Raw genomic sequence first — 16,327 nt, 5'->3', positions numbered from 1 at the left:
ATCTCAATCAGTTATATGGGTGCGGTCTGTGTAAGTCAAAATAATTAAAACCTCTCTTTTGAAAAATAAAAGGAATTGTTAAATTTTTGAAATATAACTATATAACGAGTGACTCCATCTTTCCCAAGGATATGATAAGGATTCCTGCCTGCACAAATACAGAAATGTTAAGCTCATTTTATGTGTATCCAGTAGGACTGACCGTGGTCAGCCAACAAAAAAAGGGTGTCCCAATAAGTTACACAGTGATTTCTGTTAGCATAAAATTAATTCTGGATGAAAGCATCCTCCCGGCAGGCCAGTGAGGCAGCACTATCAAAACTGGGACTGTCCCAGAAAATCTAGGGCAGCAACTCTAGTTTTCAAGAAATTCAGGGCAGAAATTCTATCCTCTGCTAGTGTGCATTAAAATGTAAAATTGGCTCATCTTCCTACATTGTGAATTCTTCCTCAATTACTGATTTCAAGATGACTTAAAAAAAAAAAACTGGTTCCAAGTCCATTTCTATTACTTAAGGAAAGTTTCTGACAGATTTTTTTAAAGAAAGAAAGGCAAGGCATACAACATGAAAACGAACCTCTCCACTCCCACTGCCCTCCTCCCAGTGCAGTTCTGTTAATGAAAAGGATGAAAGGGTTCTTTACAAAACTTTCACATTTTAAAGAAGAATAAAGTTTACAAGATTATCAACTCCCTTTAGACTAGCAGCATTCACACTGTTTTCTCACTGAATATGTCAAACAACTCTGAGGTAGGTATTATTGCTATTATAAGGATAAAAATATTGAGGCACATTCTCTAAGCTAGCGTGTGATAATAAATTTGTAAGTCTCCTGACTCTCCAGGGCCTGCTCTCATTCTACCAAAGCACAGGAGAATCTTCTGGACCCTGGGCTGTCCTCCTGCCAAATTCTGAGATGAGTAAAATTGGGCTTTGGTGCCTTCTCTTCTTCGCCTCTCCTTGTTGATTCCTGGCCACCTCATCTCATTCTCCAAAAACTTTTCCATAGTATAGAAATGGGAAGAGGTTATAACAAACTTAGATGTGTTTAATGGATTGTTGAAGACTGACGTAAAGACGGAAAGATGCAACTCACGTTCTGCCACAGGCTGAGCCCTGGGAGGTGGAGAGGAGGGTCGGGTTATGGAGGGCATGCCTCCGTCCAGGCCGGTTCCCCGCATCCCCCTAACTGTTGCCCTAACCAGCCAACAAGAACACGAAATGGTAACAGCATCAGAACCACCACAAAAGCTGCCTTTTTGAAATTTAAAGTTAATAATCTTCCCAGAGGAGCCATGAATTTAATCTTTGCTCCACCCAGAAAGCTCTGGGTGTGAAGCACCGTGACCTCTGAGCACCATTCAAGAAAAAAGGAAGTTCTGTTTTTCAAGCCTGGGGCACATAGTGAGAGTCCACACAAGCCACTTCCCACTTCTAGTTCTCCTCTGGCTGAGGAGGCGCCAAAGAGGGTAAAACGGGATCAATGAGGCAACAGATTAGGATGGAGGGTCCATTTCATGTCCAATCTCAAATGCCAAACGATTTTATTCTGATCACCTAGAAGAGTCCTCAGTGTTCCTTTCTGTAAAACCAGGTGAGCAATGCCTTACCGGCTGAGCTTAGACAAAGGTAACTAGCATTCATTAGGATAAGCTTTTTCAGGGTGCTATGATCCTGGGTTATAACTTGATTAAAACTAAAATATCAAAAGAGTGATGATCCAAACCACAGAATTTCCCTACCATTTGGAAGTTCCAAGCTTGGTCTCACTGAACACCACCTAGACCTGCTACCTTTTCCACCATCCCTCATGCACGATCTCCAACTCCTCAACCCTTCTTTCTTCTCCAGAGCATTAGCTACCTTCTGTCTTCACCAGCTTCCCTACTGTAGACCTCAGGGAGCATTCTAATGCACTCGATACCCTTCCTGACCTTCTGCCACATCTGTATTTTTGTCTCCTACGCAGGCTCCTGATGTCTGTTTCTCTGCTTGCCCACTGACAGACAATCACAGAGCCACAACTACTGGGGCTTACTCTGCATCAACACAACCCAAGTATAAGTGGGCCCATCTGCTCTTCAATAATCTTACAATTCTTTCCCCTATCGGATTTTCCAAAGCTGTTGTTTTAAACTTTTTCCATTCTTCTGAACTCTTCAATGCCACCTGACCTTCTCAGAAATGTACTATCTACTGAGAAGACTGAAGGCATCTTTACTGAGTGTCTATTTCCCCCCATTAGATTGAAACGCTCTGTGTCACTTCCCCTAACTGCAATGCTGTCTCAAATGGAGGATCTTTCCGCCCTTTCATGTGTGCTCTTCAGCCACCCCCCTCTGCCCCTGCATCTCTTTAAGGACCCTGATTCCTGTCATCCTTCCACTTTCATTATTGCCTTTAACTCTACCTTCTTAGATTTTGTGTAAGAAACAAGCTATACCTAAGCTCTCTTTCGTTCATGATCAGACCACTAGAAAGAGTGCCCTCCACCCACAGGCCTGTGTTTAAACCTAGCAATCCTCTCCCAACCCTGACCTCCACTGTTCTGAAACACTCTCACACCCTCCCAAATACCAAGTCCAATGGCTCTTCTTAGCCTGTGTTCTTCTTGGCTCTCCTGTGGCACTGAGACTCAACACAATCAAAACTGAACAAGAGAAAAATAAAACTGAACTGCATATTTGTCCTTCCCCATTCCCACCATCACTGACTGCTTTCCTATTTTCCGCAGTTAAGCCAAAACCTCTTGGTCATCACTGCCTTAATTTAGCTATCAAGTCTCCTTCCTTCCACTGGGGTCACGTCTCTATCACTCAGTTCCTCCCTCTCCGCTGCCGTGACAGACCGCGTCCCTGTGTAACTCTGGGTACTTCAGACAGCACACTGCACCAGCCTGCCAGCCGCCTCCCCACTTTGCAGACCCTTACTCATCTAGCAAATAAAATTCAAATATTGTAGCCTGAGAATTAAGGCCCTCTAAGAACTGGAGTGAGCCTATCTTTCCAGACATCGTGACCTTCCCATCTTCCATTTCATCTGACATTCTTCACATTACACCTCTGAACTCTGGAAGCATTTATTGCTCCCAGAAGTCGCCTGGACTTTCTCACCTCCATGTGTCAGTCAGGCCAGTCCATCCACTTGTAATGTTTAACACTGGTTTTTTACTTATTGAAATCTTATTTTTTTTAAAGACTTGGTAGAGATGCCATCTTTTCCTATCTTGCTAGCTATAAGTTATTCATTTCTCCCCTGAACTTCCACAGTTCATGTATGGTCATCTCTTTCCTCCTCTTATTTCATCTTCTTTTAGATTATAGTTACCTGTGTACTGGTCTCATTGTCCCTGCTAGACTTCAAGTTCTTGAGAACAGTGGCGATGATAATAACTGTAACAATAACCACCACTACCACGAGCTCCTACCATATTACAGCTCTGTGAAAGCAGACTGCTCCATTTCAGCAACCCTACGAGGACTCTCTCCACTTTCGGATGTGATTAAATACTGTGCCCGAGGACCTCACCCAGGAGCAGTAGGGCCGGAAAATGAAGGAGGCTTGTCTGACTTCAAAAGCCATGCTCTTAACTACTGTGTGGTATTTCTCATCATCCATATACTCAACTGATCATGGAATAAAACATCCTCTCCATAAGTTCTAGTAGTTGACTTAGCCAGGTTCCCCAGACTTGCTGAGCCTGCATGGTTAACACATACTTTTACAGGGAGAAGAAACAGATTATTTAGGCTCTAACTCTTAAAGGATGATTTAAAAAATGGAACAAAGTTTTTACGCCTCAAGACTAAACAGATCATCAGGGTGCAAAGTGAGAGAAAAATCTGACTGCCTGGATTTGGTAGCACCTTGATCTGGTCTCTGTCCCTGGAATCATTGACGTCAGCAAGGCAACGAATCAAGGCCACTCCAAAAGCCTTACTTACATCATTTACACCACACTTAGAGAGCGTCTTCACAATTCTAATTTCTGAGGTTCTGGCATCAGCAGTGGGAAAACATGGTGATTGTAGTCTGCTGGTAGAGTCAGCACCAACGCAAATGTGGGGTCCTACATTACACGTGAACAGGCAAATGACACAGGACACACATAGGTATCGGTGTAAAGAAGAACAGTGGCTGTTGCTCTCTGAATATAAGCAGCTAAGGGATCTAATCCTTGGAGAGGAATGTCATTATACAGCTCAAATCCCATCACAACAAATACCGTTACAACAGAGAAGTCTATATGACAAAAAACCTTGCAAGCTTTGGCTGACAGCCCATGTACTTCAAGCAGTATTTGATATGAGACCTGGAGTGCACAGTAATGGGAACTGACCTATATTTCCAAAGGTGAGATTTGAATGATTTCATCTGTAACTTCTATCCCATGATGCCGTGAGTTGGAGTGATGTACAGTCTAAACCCATGAGTATAAAAACTAAACATAAAGTTAGAAACAAATCAACCCTGCTCTTCTAAAAGGGCAAAATTCCTTCTTTTCATTTGGGGAACACTTAGATAAAGGAGAAAGCTGGTTTGTGGCCTCATCTCATGGAGAGGAAAGATGGTGTAGCACAGGAAGACAGATGGACTGTGCTCAAATTTCTTTTCTACTCTGACTCTTCCTAGCTTACCCAGCTACATTTCTACATTTTTTAACATGTTCTGAGCCTCATCTGCAAAAGGTGACTAATACCACCTACTGTCAGGATTCCAGTAAGAACTAAACAAGATAGCATATGTAAAACTCCTAACACAGGACTTGGTACGGAGCATGGGCTCAAAAAGCCCGCATCAGGCTCCCCTTTCCCTCCAAGACCATGGGTTTATGCAAACTATTTAGATGAAGTTAGTTATAAAACCCAGCAAGGTTAACAAAATGTGTCACCTCTGATATACTCTGGTGAAGAGATTGCTCAGAGGAATACCAGAAAAAAAAAAAAGGAGAGAAAATGGCAGAAGAACTAGGCCGTGCGCAAGTATTCAGTTGATGGAGAAGAAGGTCTTTTTTGCTAAAGACAGACACGTGGGATCCAGAGATAGAATGCAAGTAATCAGGCATCGTAACAATAAATGAGCTTTGACCATTATATCAGAGGCCATTTGGAAAAGTGCCGAGTAAACTGAAAGTTGGAGGCGCACTCTCCTGGTCCAGAATGAACTGTGGCGGCTGCTCTGGAGCGCCAGTTCACTGCGTCTGGCCCAGCGTCCTGTGGGTTTCAGTCTACGTGGCGGGAGGGCCCTCACTTGCCAAGTTCAGTCCCAGGCCGTCTTCCCTCAGTAGGATACTGGAGAAGTCCAGTATTAAAAAACAAATTCTAGTCATCTCTCCGTTCGGGAAACATGTAGGAAAACAGGGTAGGAATACAACTCACAAAGGTTCTTTTTACATTTCCCTAATTTTTGATCTTTCCATTTTAGCTATCTAATTTCCTTTTCTTCAAGTTAGGGACATCTAAGTTTGTGGTGACAAAATTTTATAGATGTCCTTTTGAAAACACTCTTGGTGTTATATGATTATGTTCTGAGACAGAAAATGAGAGCCTTATGAACATAACCTGAAGGTGGTGTGTCTGTTTACCTTTATAAAATAAGTATTAGGTTTTTAAATTTCTTTAAAGGTTCTAAAAAGTCCTATCAGATCCCTGCAACTAGTATAGGGAACAAGGGATGGCCCATTTCTCAAAGTCACAGAACACCAGTGTCTTAACGATTACTGAGTCCTATCCCTTCACCTTGACAGTAAGAGGCTCAGAGAAAAGTGTGTGCCGACGTTCATGTGCTCAATAATGAGCTCGCAGGAGCTCTTATGAGAGGCTGCACAGAAATAAAATAACAGGCCAAAGAGATATATGAAGATACAGAGAAAAAGGAAGTGTGGACTCACAGAAAGACCAAGAGACCAAGAACGGAGGAAGAACAAAATTACTAAAGCAAGGTTAAAATATCAACAGAGACCAACCAAGTGGCAGCAGAGGAAATATTTTAAATTCAGTCTGCACAGAGCTTGCAAAGGATGACTCCAATACAAAGAAACTTCAGTGTGGTATAGAGGTTTCTGACTTACCTCTATTTTAATAACTGTACCCCCACCCTGCAACATCACCCTCATCTTAAAATGGAGGCAGTTAAAAACCACCAGATTGGTACACGTGAATCTTACCACTGGTTAGGGCGTAAACCACAAGCATTTTGAAGGTGTGCTAACTATTTCAGGCCACTAGGGTGTTACTTTCTGCCGCCACACGCATCTAAGGATGCCCATCTGGATCCCAAGAATTGATGTTCCTCCTAAAAGTGTACCCTTTATTCCTCAGACCAGTGGTAACACAGTAACTGTTTATAAGGCATTTCAGGATCCCCACAGGCTATGGAAAAGTGAAATGCAATTATAATCACATGAGCAATAATGGGGAGGTAGGGGTAGAGAGAGTTACTCCTGAAATGCAAGGCTGAGAAACACTATTCCTTTGAGAGGCAGTCACTCCAAGGCAGAAGAGGAGCCTGCGCTGCCTAGAAAGTGACCTCCGAGAGCAATCACGCGCCTGGACAGAGGCCGGCCGCGCCCCCTCCCTCCGCTCCTCCTTTCCTGCATCCCAGGCCAGCTGGATCCACCTGCCCGGGAGGCGGGAGGGGGGCGGGGGCGCAGGGAGGAGCCGGGCTGGCCACGGGGCACAGGGGCAGCAGGCGGCTCCCACTCGTAGTTCTCCCTCCCGCAATACCCAGGACGCCCAGGGAGGCCCACAACCCCCAGCCCCACCCCCCCAACCGCGCACACCCCGCTGACCGTACCTTTACTCTGGGGAGGGTTCTGACTCCGGTCCCGGAGGACGTTGATCTGGTAGACGGCTCCGTAAGGCTCAAAAAGTTCTTTCAGCTCCTTTTCCGACCAAGACCGGGGGATCTGCCCGACAAACATCTTAATGGCATCTGGGTCTGGTTGGTCTGAGTGATCCAAAGCGCCGTTCATCTTGTTGGCTGTGCCGTTACTGTCAAAAAGGGAACCGGGAGCCAGAGTTAGGGCTGCACGGTCAGGGACAGGAAGAAAAAAATAGGGGGGTGGGGGCAGGCTGAGGCGGAAGGAGGAAGAAGAGGAGCTCCGGGCAAAGTGCCTAATGAGTCGTAGAAATTTGATGAACTAAAACAAAGCACAGGCACCATTAGGTTGCTCCTCGGTGGCAGCGGCAGCGGGCTCTCACTGCAAGCTGCTGCCGTTCAGCACCTCGCCTGAGCCCCGGGCAGCGCCCTGCCGGCTGTCACCCGGGGCGTGGACATCTTGAAACCCTGCTCGGGAGGCAGCTGCAAGTTAAGTGCAGGTCTCCTTCTGCAAGGCTGCCATCAATGCATACACAGCCTTATCAGCCTCACACTGGCTCTCGTGTGGAAAGAAAGGCAGGGCTGGATTTCTGCTGGATTTTCCCCCTTCTCCTCCCCTTTTTGGAGGTTTTTGGGAGGAGAAGAGAGGTGATAATGATAAAGTCACATGAAAAGAAAATGAAACACTTGGCAGTCCGTCAGATGACTAATGCAAGATGCTGATGATGAATTTGCAGAGTGCGCGAGGCGTCCATGTGTGCATCAAATTAGTACGTTGTTGCTGCTCAGAATGGAAAGTGCTCCAGCAATGCGGCTGGGTGCAGCCGATTGGCTGCCTACGCTGGAGAAAAGGGCCAGGGCGGGGAGGGGGCTCCCGTTTAAAAAGCACATTGTTTATGGGACCCATGCACAAAGGGTTTAATTCAGAGAGGCAAAGGCGATCTCAGAATTGCCTGCTTTGTGCTGAAAAAAAAAAAATGCAACCCCAGAAAGTTGAGTTCCCGCTAAAGGACACTGAATATTTCAAATCTTTCACACTCCATAAAGCTCTCTGTATGTCTGACTTCCAGATGTTGCACTTGAGTTCTAAACAATCACACGTTTGGAAGAGAAAAGAGGAAAGTCTGCCTTTTCTTCTCCTAGCTTCAGTAAATATTTGGGGATGATACAAAGAACATGAACATAATCCTTGACATATCAATCTTCCTTAAGCTTTCCAAAGCCCCCATTTGGAAGAGAGAAGGCTTGTTTAGAGCCTGCAATTCTAGTCATCATCATGAAATATGATGATGATGGTGTTCATTTTTTTTACTTGGATTCCACCCCCCTTTGACCTTCAGGTAAATAATACAGCAAAACCACATGCCTTCTTTGTCTTCCACCCTCTGAATGCCCCCTAAACCCACCTACTCTGCCAAGTGATAGGGCTCAATGTCCTGAGCAGCATTCATTTGCAGTACTGTGCTCTTGGTTTAGCTTCTCAGTCTGTGAAAATAAAATGCACTTAAACAAGTGCAACCCTGGCAGACAAAATATCTACAGAGCCATGTCCATTATCAGCCTCCAGCCCCCAGCCCGAGAGTGAGAGAAGTCAAAAAGGGCCCCACATACACTAAAACTAAAACTTTACTGCAAGTGGCAGGTGTCATTTCATTCTAGTCTTGGGTAGTAATAAGAAGGTATTCAAAATGATGGCAAATACTCTTCACTAGGAGCTGGCTTTATTTTTTACTTTTGATCTACCCACTTTACCGTTTTATTTTTTTCTATCCTTGAGATAAACAAACTGTCTAACTTGAAGTACTTTCAGAGCTTTCTCTAATCAACCTTATTGTTACATAAAATGTACTGCTAAATAAAATATTGAGCACAACATCTTCTTGCAACAATTTGGGTGTAATGTAATGCTTGTTTATATTAGAGATCAATGGTTATTGTGCATCTTTACTTCTTTTCAAATTGCCCTTTGAGAATTCAATAAACACTTTAACCCCATGGAGCTAACTTTGGTGAGGTGGAGGTGACAGAGCCCTACAGGGAGCAGAATGTAGTGTTCACAGCTCGTTGAGAGCTTAGAGTGGGGCAAGACTTCTTTCTGGGACAGGAAGGACTTGCGGTTAGTGCTGTTGACAATCAGCTAGAATGAAAAGAGGAAGGCACTGCCACTCGTCTCAGCTAACAGAGAACGGAAGTGCAGAAATTGGGGCTGTTCCATCTTGTTTGTACAGAGCAGTTAGTACAGTGGAGGAGCTAGATGAGAGTATACAGTACTAACCTCTATAGCCAGAATTCTAGAGCGAGTGTTCCTTAATGTCTCTTCAAATGAGGGGCCATTTTTACTTGCTCAAAAAATGCACTCACTGGGGTGCATAAAGGAGGGGAAGCTGAGAAGACATCCCTTACACCTTTGGTTTTTATATGTCCGTGAACCCATATTTATAATCCCTTTCCCATCAGCCACACTTCAGAAACAGCTGGAGACCTCTTACCATCCTGAGGCAGTGGAGTGTGGGAGCTCAAGGCATGGGCTCTGAGTCCTGGCACCCCACTGAATTGTGACACTTAGGCCTCAGACTCCATCTGTCAAATGGGAATAGAGGCTCCATCTCCTATAGTCATGTGCTTTAGCACAGGACATGGCCCAGAATAAATGTCTAGTAAGTGTTAGCTATTTTTTTTTATCTCTTTGCAGTTGTGATGCACTTGAAATGAGTGGCCATCACACATGTACTTTTCAATCCCACTCTTCTCATAGTATAGACGCAAACACAACTCAAATCCTAACTAATAATAATATGTATCTTTTAATGAGCATTTATAAGCCAAATATTGTGCTAGGCACTTTACATTAATTATTTCTAGTCCTTATAATAATCCTAGAAAAAGTATTATTTTCCGGATGCAAACATGTGAGAAATAAGTTCCTTTCCTAAAATTACCAGCTTATAAATTATAGAAGTAGAATTCAAACCTAGGTCCAATAGGCTCCAAAGCACAAAATATTTCTAATCCAACACGTGGCCAAATACTGCATCAGTCTGCCTTGGACTGAGAGTGTAAAGCTCATGGCAAATCTATGAGAAGACAAGGCCAAGAGCAAGACCTACTGGGTCCCTGGAATCCCAGTGGCAAATAAAGGTACCAATGCAAGAAATACACACACATGTCCTCCTTCTATCTGTGGGAAGTGAACTTAAAAGAGTCCGTTCACTCCACATTTTCTCAATAATTAAAGAAGTGTCTCCGTCTCCACAGATTCCCTTCCTTTCCATTTCCATAGAGTCACTTAAATGAGTGCCTTTCACCCACATCCCTTTCTAACTACTTGCATTTTGCAAACAACCATCCCAAAGATTTACATCACATTTGCCTAACAATCCCTTCCTTAAGTAAATCCAAGGACTTGTAGTGGTTATACAAATCAACATCAGGAGCAGCACATCTTGGGCAAGGAAAGCTTCTGTGCTGGGCAAGTGGTTCCACTGCACCCATGACCCACAGGTTGCTGAGTCCCTGGTCCCAACGATATGCAACTGCCTGGTTAACTCTATTCTAATACACACAAGCTTCTTCTGCTTTGGACTCGCAACCTTCTGCTGGGTGGAGGGTCATTTCTTGCAGAGACTTACTGACTTTTGTCCTCATGGGGATGTCAGCACTGACACTTCCAAATAAACCAGACATTGTGTGTCCAACAGTTATAAACCTTTGGGGGTACTTGCCAGAGGCCATGGAGAGCCAATGTGCTCTTCAGAGTAATTATGGGAACAGATGCCCTAAATTTGAGTAAGACTCTCAGTAAGATCTAGTTACTAGAATCTGGTATCGGGCTTAGAAAATTAGACTAGCTTGCTTCTCTGCACTTCCCAGATGTCCTAAGCACCCACTGCAGTGCAGGAATTCACATTCAAACACTGTTTATTGAGGGCCTACTCTTTTCTAAAAACCTTTGCCAGGTGTTTGATATCCAGTATCATGATAACTCCAGAAAGCTGAAATCATTACCCCCATTTTGGAAATAAAGTAATGGAGAGTGAAGAAGGTAAAGTGACTTTTCCTGTGTCACACCCTTAAGAAGAAGTGCCTGCAGAACCTGGGCACAGTAAGATATAAAGGCCAACTCTCACTGCTTAATAGTCTGAGGGCTCCTCTAGGGTGATGTTTCCTGTGGACTCAGTGGCCAGTTGCAGGTCCTGGACACAAGCATATCTCTGCTGGCACCAATCCAACAAACTACAAGATCCCGAGTGCCAATTCTGCTTTTGCTCTTGGTGAAGAGCCAACTCTAAGGCTCCTCCCGGACAGATGCCATATGGAAGCAGACCGGCGGGCACTGGTGGTATCAGTCTCAGAGCCAAGAGGGAAATACAATGGCGTTTGGGGAAAAAATGAGAGTGCTGACATTTGCTTTCAGCGCAGGCGCTGACCTAGTTCCCTACTCCACTTTGGAGTGAGAGGAAGCAGGTCAGCAGAAGATATGCAAAATCCTCGGAGGTTCCTCTACACAGTAAAATACTAAAATTATAATAATTGATTGAAGTGCATGATCGTCATTATTATTACCATTATTAATTCCAGGACAACAAGCTTTTATAAGGCCCAGAGAATTGCAAGGTTTCTTTCGGAGAATGGAAACAAAGGAATTGATATTTTTCTTCTTTCCTTTGTTCCTTAGACAGCAACCTTCTGCATTTTATCTCCTTTGTTTACATAAAAGGAGAAACAACAAACTTACAAAAGGGGTATGAGAAATGCCAAGTGACTGTAAATAATTATATTAATGCTGAGAGAAAGATGTAAAATGCTACCTTCAGAAGATATACAAACCCAAATCCAACACAAAAAGATGCCTTGTCCTGGAAAAATTCTGTATAAAGATAGCTAATCTCCCTGGTACTTAATAATCTTATTATCCCCATACATTTTATCGTTTTTTCCTTTTGTTCTGTGGAATATCCTGCAGTAGTCCTGCCCAACTGAACCACGATGGAAATACCACATGATCTGTACAATCCAGTATGGTGGCTGCTCGTTAACATGCGGCTCCTAAAGACTTGAAAGGTGCTGGTCCAACTGGGAAACTGAATGTTTCATTTTATTTCACTTTAAATTTAAATAGCTCTAAATGCAAATCTACCTTTAGAAAGAAACTGATTAGGGTTGGGATTCACTAAACCATTATTCCATCAGGAGGTTCTTTCTGGAAAACAGGACTAAGGAGCCAGGAGAACGGCATGGAGGCTGCAGGCGCACCACAGCACGCCAGTGGGGTGCTGGGCTGGCAGGCTGGCGGGCTGGTGGGCCTGGGTTCCAGTTGTGGCTCCGCACTGAATTAACTGTGGGATCCCCGGCAAATCGTGTAACCATCCTGTACCTCAGTTTCCTCGCTTGTAAAACAAAGAGCAAAATAGTTTCCATGTAGCTCTTAAATTCTGTAATTCTACAGTTATGGTGTGGACTCAGATAATGATATATAGAAAAGATAATTTATATAACATGACCAGCTGCCTGCAACCTTGGGGCAATTCCCTGTCTGTGTCCAATTTAGTCCGCAGGCCTCACAAGTGAGTACGGCATAGGCCAACGAGCTGACGAGGTGTCACCTACGCTGTGAGAGCAGCCTGCAGGCTGAGACAGCCGCTGAGAGGCTGGTGGCCTGGGGTTGCTGCCAGAGCATCATTTCTCTCAATTTGTGCTAATTCTTCCTAATATCCCAACTGCAGTCCCACCATCTCAGTCAGCTGACAGGCCACTCTTTCAAAGGGCCCAGGAACTGTTTTTTAACATCACTTGTACTTAAATAATAGCACACGAAGAAACAGGCTTTGTTTGCTGTTCAGAGGAAAATGTCTAAGACTGACCTGAACGAGGGAAAAGCAGAAAGAACGTGGTGACGGGCCTGGCGCCTTCTGGCGGACAACAGAATGGGCAGGAAATCCAGCACTATGAACCATCTCGTATGTTGTCCATGCTGTTGCTGTTATTTAAGAACAGAATTCTCTCCTCAACTGACTGACAGAGGGACTGAGGGTGTGGCACCTGGGCACAGTGTCAGCTCTTCCCCACGCCTCCGAGAACACACAGAGACCTGGACAAGGCCCTGATCTGGAGCCTCCACCCTCTGCTCTAAACTCACCACAGACTCTCACTTAGGAAAAGGAATCAGCCGACATCCAAACTCATGCTCTGGGAATCGAGTCTCCCTTTGAGAACGCACCACTGCAGTGTCACCACGAAGGACACCTCCGTCTTCTGTGATGCTGTTCAGTGGAGCACTTTTGTCTCCGACTGGCGCAGCTGCACGCCAGCTGTGGTGGGATCCTGGGTTGCTGAGGGATTCTGGTAAACTCATCAAAACTCTCTGGATATGTTTTTTTCCCAATAAGATGAACAAACCAATGCCATTCCTGTATTTAGGTGGAAGATATTGTTCCCATTTACCCAGTGCTGCCAAGGCACTGTCAGTCCGTGCCACGCCCATGCAGAACGGGGCCCCAGACCTCTGAGGTGGGACATCTGTGGATCTGCTGAATTCACCGATAATTCACTGGATCAAATGCTGCCCTAAGTCAGCGGTCAACCTTTCTCAACTTGTGGCACAAATAAACTAACTGCTAAAATTCTGTGGCACATGAAAAAACAGACTTTTTGTCCATCTCACATACCAAAAAATAGATATAATTTTGATTCATTCACAATGGGCAGCTATTGCTGTGTTGGCTGTTGTCACCTTTTTATTTGACAATCTCAGGGAAAAGAGGTCTGTACCCCTGACTACATAGTCAGGTACTGCATGTTTTAAAAATTCTTGTGGCACACAGGTTGAAAATCACTGCCCTATCTATCTGCAGGAAGCAAAGTCTTTCTCCAAATGCTCAAATTGTAAATAAATTAGTTTGTGTTCCTCTGAAGAAAAGGTTCAAGTTTCCTGTAAGTTCACTTACATGCAATATGTTCATCCCTATGCTTTGCCAAATTTTTAAAAAAAAGATTTTCTTTCTTTTAGTGAGAGGGGAAGGGAGGGAGAAAGACAGGGAGAAAAACATTGAAATGCAAGAGAAACACTGATCAGTTGCCTCTTGCACACCCCCAACAGGGGACCCAGCCCACAACCCAGGCTTGGGCCCTAACCAGGAATTGAACCAAAGACCTCTTGGTTTGCAGGCTGGTGCTCAACCCACTTAGCCACATTCAGCAGGGCTGCTTTGCCAAAATTTGAATAAAATTTTATTAAGAACGTATAGAACATGTTGAATATCTCAAGTAATTTACTATGCATATTGCTTTCACACCACCATAAAGTCAGAAGATCTGAAGTCAAACTATCATGAGTCAGGGGCATCTGTACAATTGTTTATGAGGGTAAAATGCAATGCTATTCCTGCAGAAAAGGCTGCAAAACACAGCGCTTTGGGATCACCAAGCAAAAAGAAAACCTTATTACCTTACCTCTACTTGACTGCTAGTAAAAGGCAGAAAACTGGAACCCCCCACAAAAGAAGTAAATTTGGAGGCATCCAGGGGAAACTTAAAGTCTGAACCCTCAATAACCCTCGCTGTGAAGGCAGTGAAGGCAGTGAGGGATTGGCCCTGGACAGGTGCTGTCCAGGGAACTCATTGCCTTGGGTGATTTATCAGAAATAGTTCAGTGGACTTCAGAGCAGAGCAGAAGGCATTTGCACAGGGACAGGTTTCTTAGATGAACTTTTAGAAATGGCAACAGGGAAATAATAATCACACAGAAGATTTATATCAGGTTTCACACTCTGCAAGTGCTCCAGGAGCTCACATTAATGAATCCTCTCCCCGCTGCTGAGGTCAGGATTACTGCCCCCACTTTACCTATGGCGAAAGGAGGGGAGAGAGGGAGACACGTGGCTCTGGGTGGACACCCCCTCCAGGTGTAGCTAAAAGCCGCCAAAGTCACCTGTTTGCTTGGGCAAGTACTTGTAAACGGCCCTCTGGATAATAGAGAAGACACTAGTTTGCCCCCTTCCTTCAGACAGTTAACTGAAATGTGAGTCATGAAATATAGACAAATGTGGGAGGAAACGCAATACTGGTCTGAACTTCCCAACTGAACATTGATTTTTACCGAAACTGTCTCCCATATATCTGTTCTAGCAGCAAATGATGACAAGGAGAGATGGATACTTTTGGTCACAAACAACACGGCACGGTGCTTGGTACCAGGTATCTGGGTTTCAGCATCTCTTTCCTTTCAAAGCAAACAGCTCCCACTTTCAACTTTGTCTAAAATAAAACAGGACTTACTTATGCAACAGAAAGCAACTGGAGAGGATTCACAACACTCTCCACTCACTGAAGAAATATAGGTGGTAAAAGTGGATTTCAGACCCATCTAAGGTTTATTCTTGCACAGTCATTTTCTTGAATTCAGATTACAGTTACTGAAGACCTGCTTTATGCCAGGTATGGTGCTAGGTTTGAAGGAGAGAGTTGAAAAATACCTAATTTATGCCCTTAAGCCAGTCAGCCAATGAGAAGAGACAAACATATGCATAACATAAAACCTAAACACAAAGTGATATGGCCCAGAACAAAGCAATAGATACAGGGCCTGCAGTAAGCCAACAACAAGTGACTAATTTGGCTGCAGGGACTGGCATTCAGCATTGTAAACCACACTTCATCCCTGTGGTCAATTTTTAAATGGAATCTGAAAAAAATCAAAGGCAAGGATGATAAGCTGTACTGTTTCACAGAGTTGGCAAGGACATGGAAAGAAAACTGAGTTAAAAAATAGGCTGTGACAAGGGCGCACAGAGTTGAGAGAAAGCAGGTGCCTCCGTCCCTCTGCCACGAGCAAGCACTGAGATGGAGACCTGAGCACCACCGCAGAGCGCACCTACACAGACCCATGGCTGGTCGACTTTCACACATACTGCTGGCCCTCACGCTGGGGGACACAGCCCAGCCCCGCCTCACTTGCTGGCAGTGCCATGAACTGGGAACCCACTGCCACCCTTAAAGCCCCACCCTCTTTGTTTCCCCAGTGTGCCATTCACTTGCTACCACTCGTGTGAAAATCACTCCCCCAGTCATGTCCATATAACCCTCCAATCTGATCTTTTACTAAGTCTCATTGTGTCTTCAACACATTTTCTGAATGAACAGATTTAATACAGCAAGAAATCTTGCCATTTGTAAAAATTAAATCACACACTATACAATTCGTCACCATTATTATAAAGAACCATGTTATTCCATCTAGTGCTGTTCCATTGAATTTGAGGTCAATACACCTATTGCCAATGAGTTACATGCCTGTTTGTCTCCAGTGCCCTCTGGGTCCCCTTTTTCAGGCCCGGCCACTGTCTTAATTTTAGCTATCTTGATGATAAACCATCATGGAACTATTCAGTGAGCTCTTTCTCCTACTTTGAACTAAAAGACAAAGACTTCACTGACCTTTGTGCTTGCGTGGCATTCAGAACTCTATCTACTCTTCCGTTAAATATTGATTATCTGTCCATTCATTATTC

General features: G+C 44.3%; 1 protein-coding gene across 8 annotated transcripts in view; it reads right to left on the bottom strand.

The window, feature by feature from the left end:
• The window catches only part of CELF2 (CUGBP Elav-like family member 2), a 391,137-nt gene that overhangs the window by 150,136 nt on the left and 224,674 nt on the right, over window positions 1-16,327 (bottom strand). For 7 of the 8 annotated variants that reach the window (XM_045857938.1, XM_045857937.1, XM_045857934.1 and 4 more), the window contains one exon: window positions 6,798-6,994. In XM_045857938.1, coding sequence (XP_045713894.1) covers window positions 6,798-6,975 — 178 coding nt within the window. In that variant the 5' untranslated portion in view covers window positions 6,976-6,994. Of the gene's footprint in view, window positions 1-6,797; window positions 6,995-7,163; window positions 7,303-16,327 lie in introns of those variants that run through there. The other variant, XM_045857939.1, reaches the window with a different exon arrangement.

Source organism: Phyllostomus hastatus, unplaced genomic scaffold, assembly GCF_019186645.2.
Source record: "Phyllostomus hastatus isolate PE091 unplaced genomic scaffold, TTU_PhHast_1.1 phas_scaffold_1674, whole genome shotgun sequence".
Taxonomy (NCBI): domain Eukaryota; kingdom Metazoa; phylum Chordata; class Mammalia; order Chiroptera; family Phyllostomidae; genus Phyllostomus; species Phyllostomus hastatus.
This window is presented reverse-complemented; position numbering and strand designations above follow the sequence as displayed.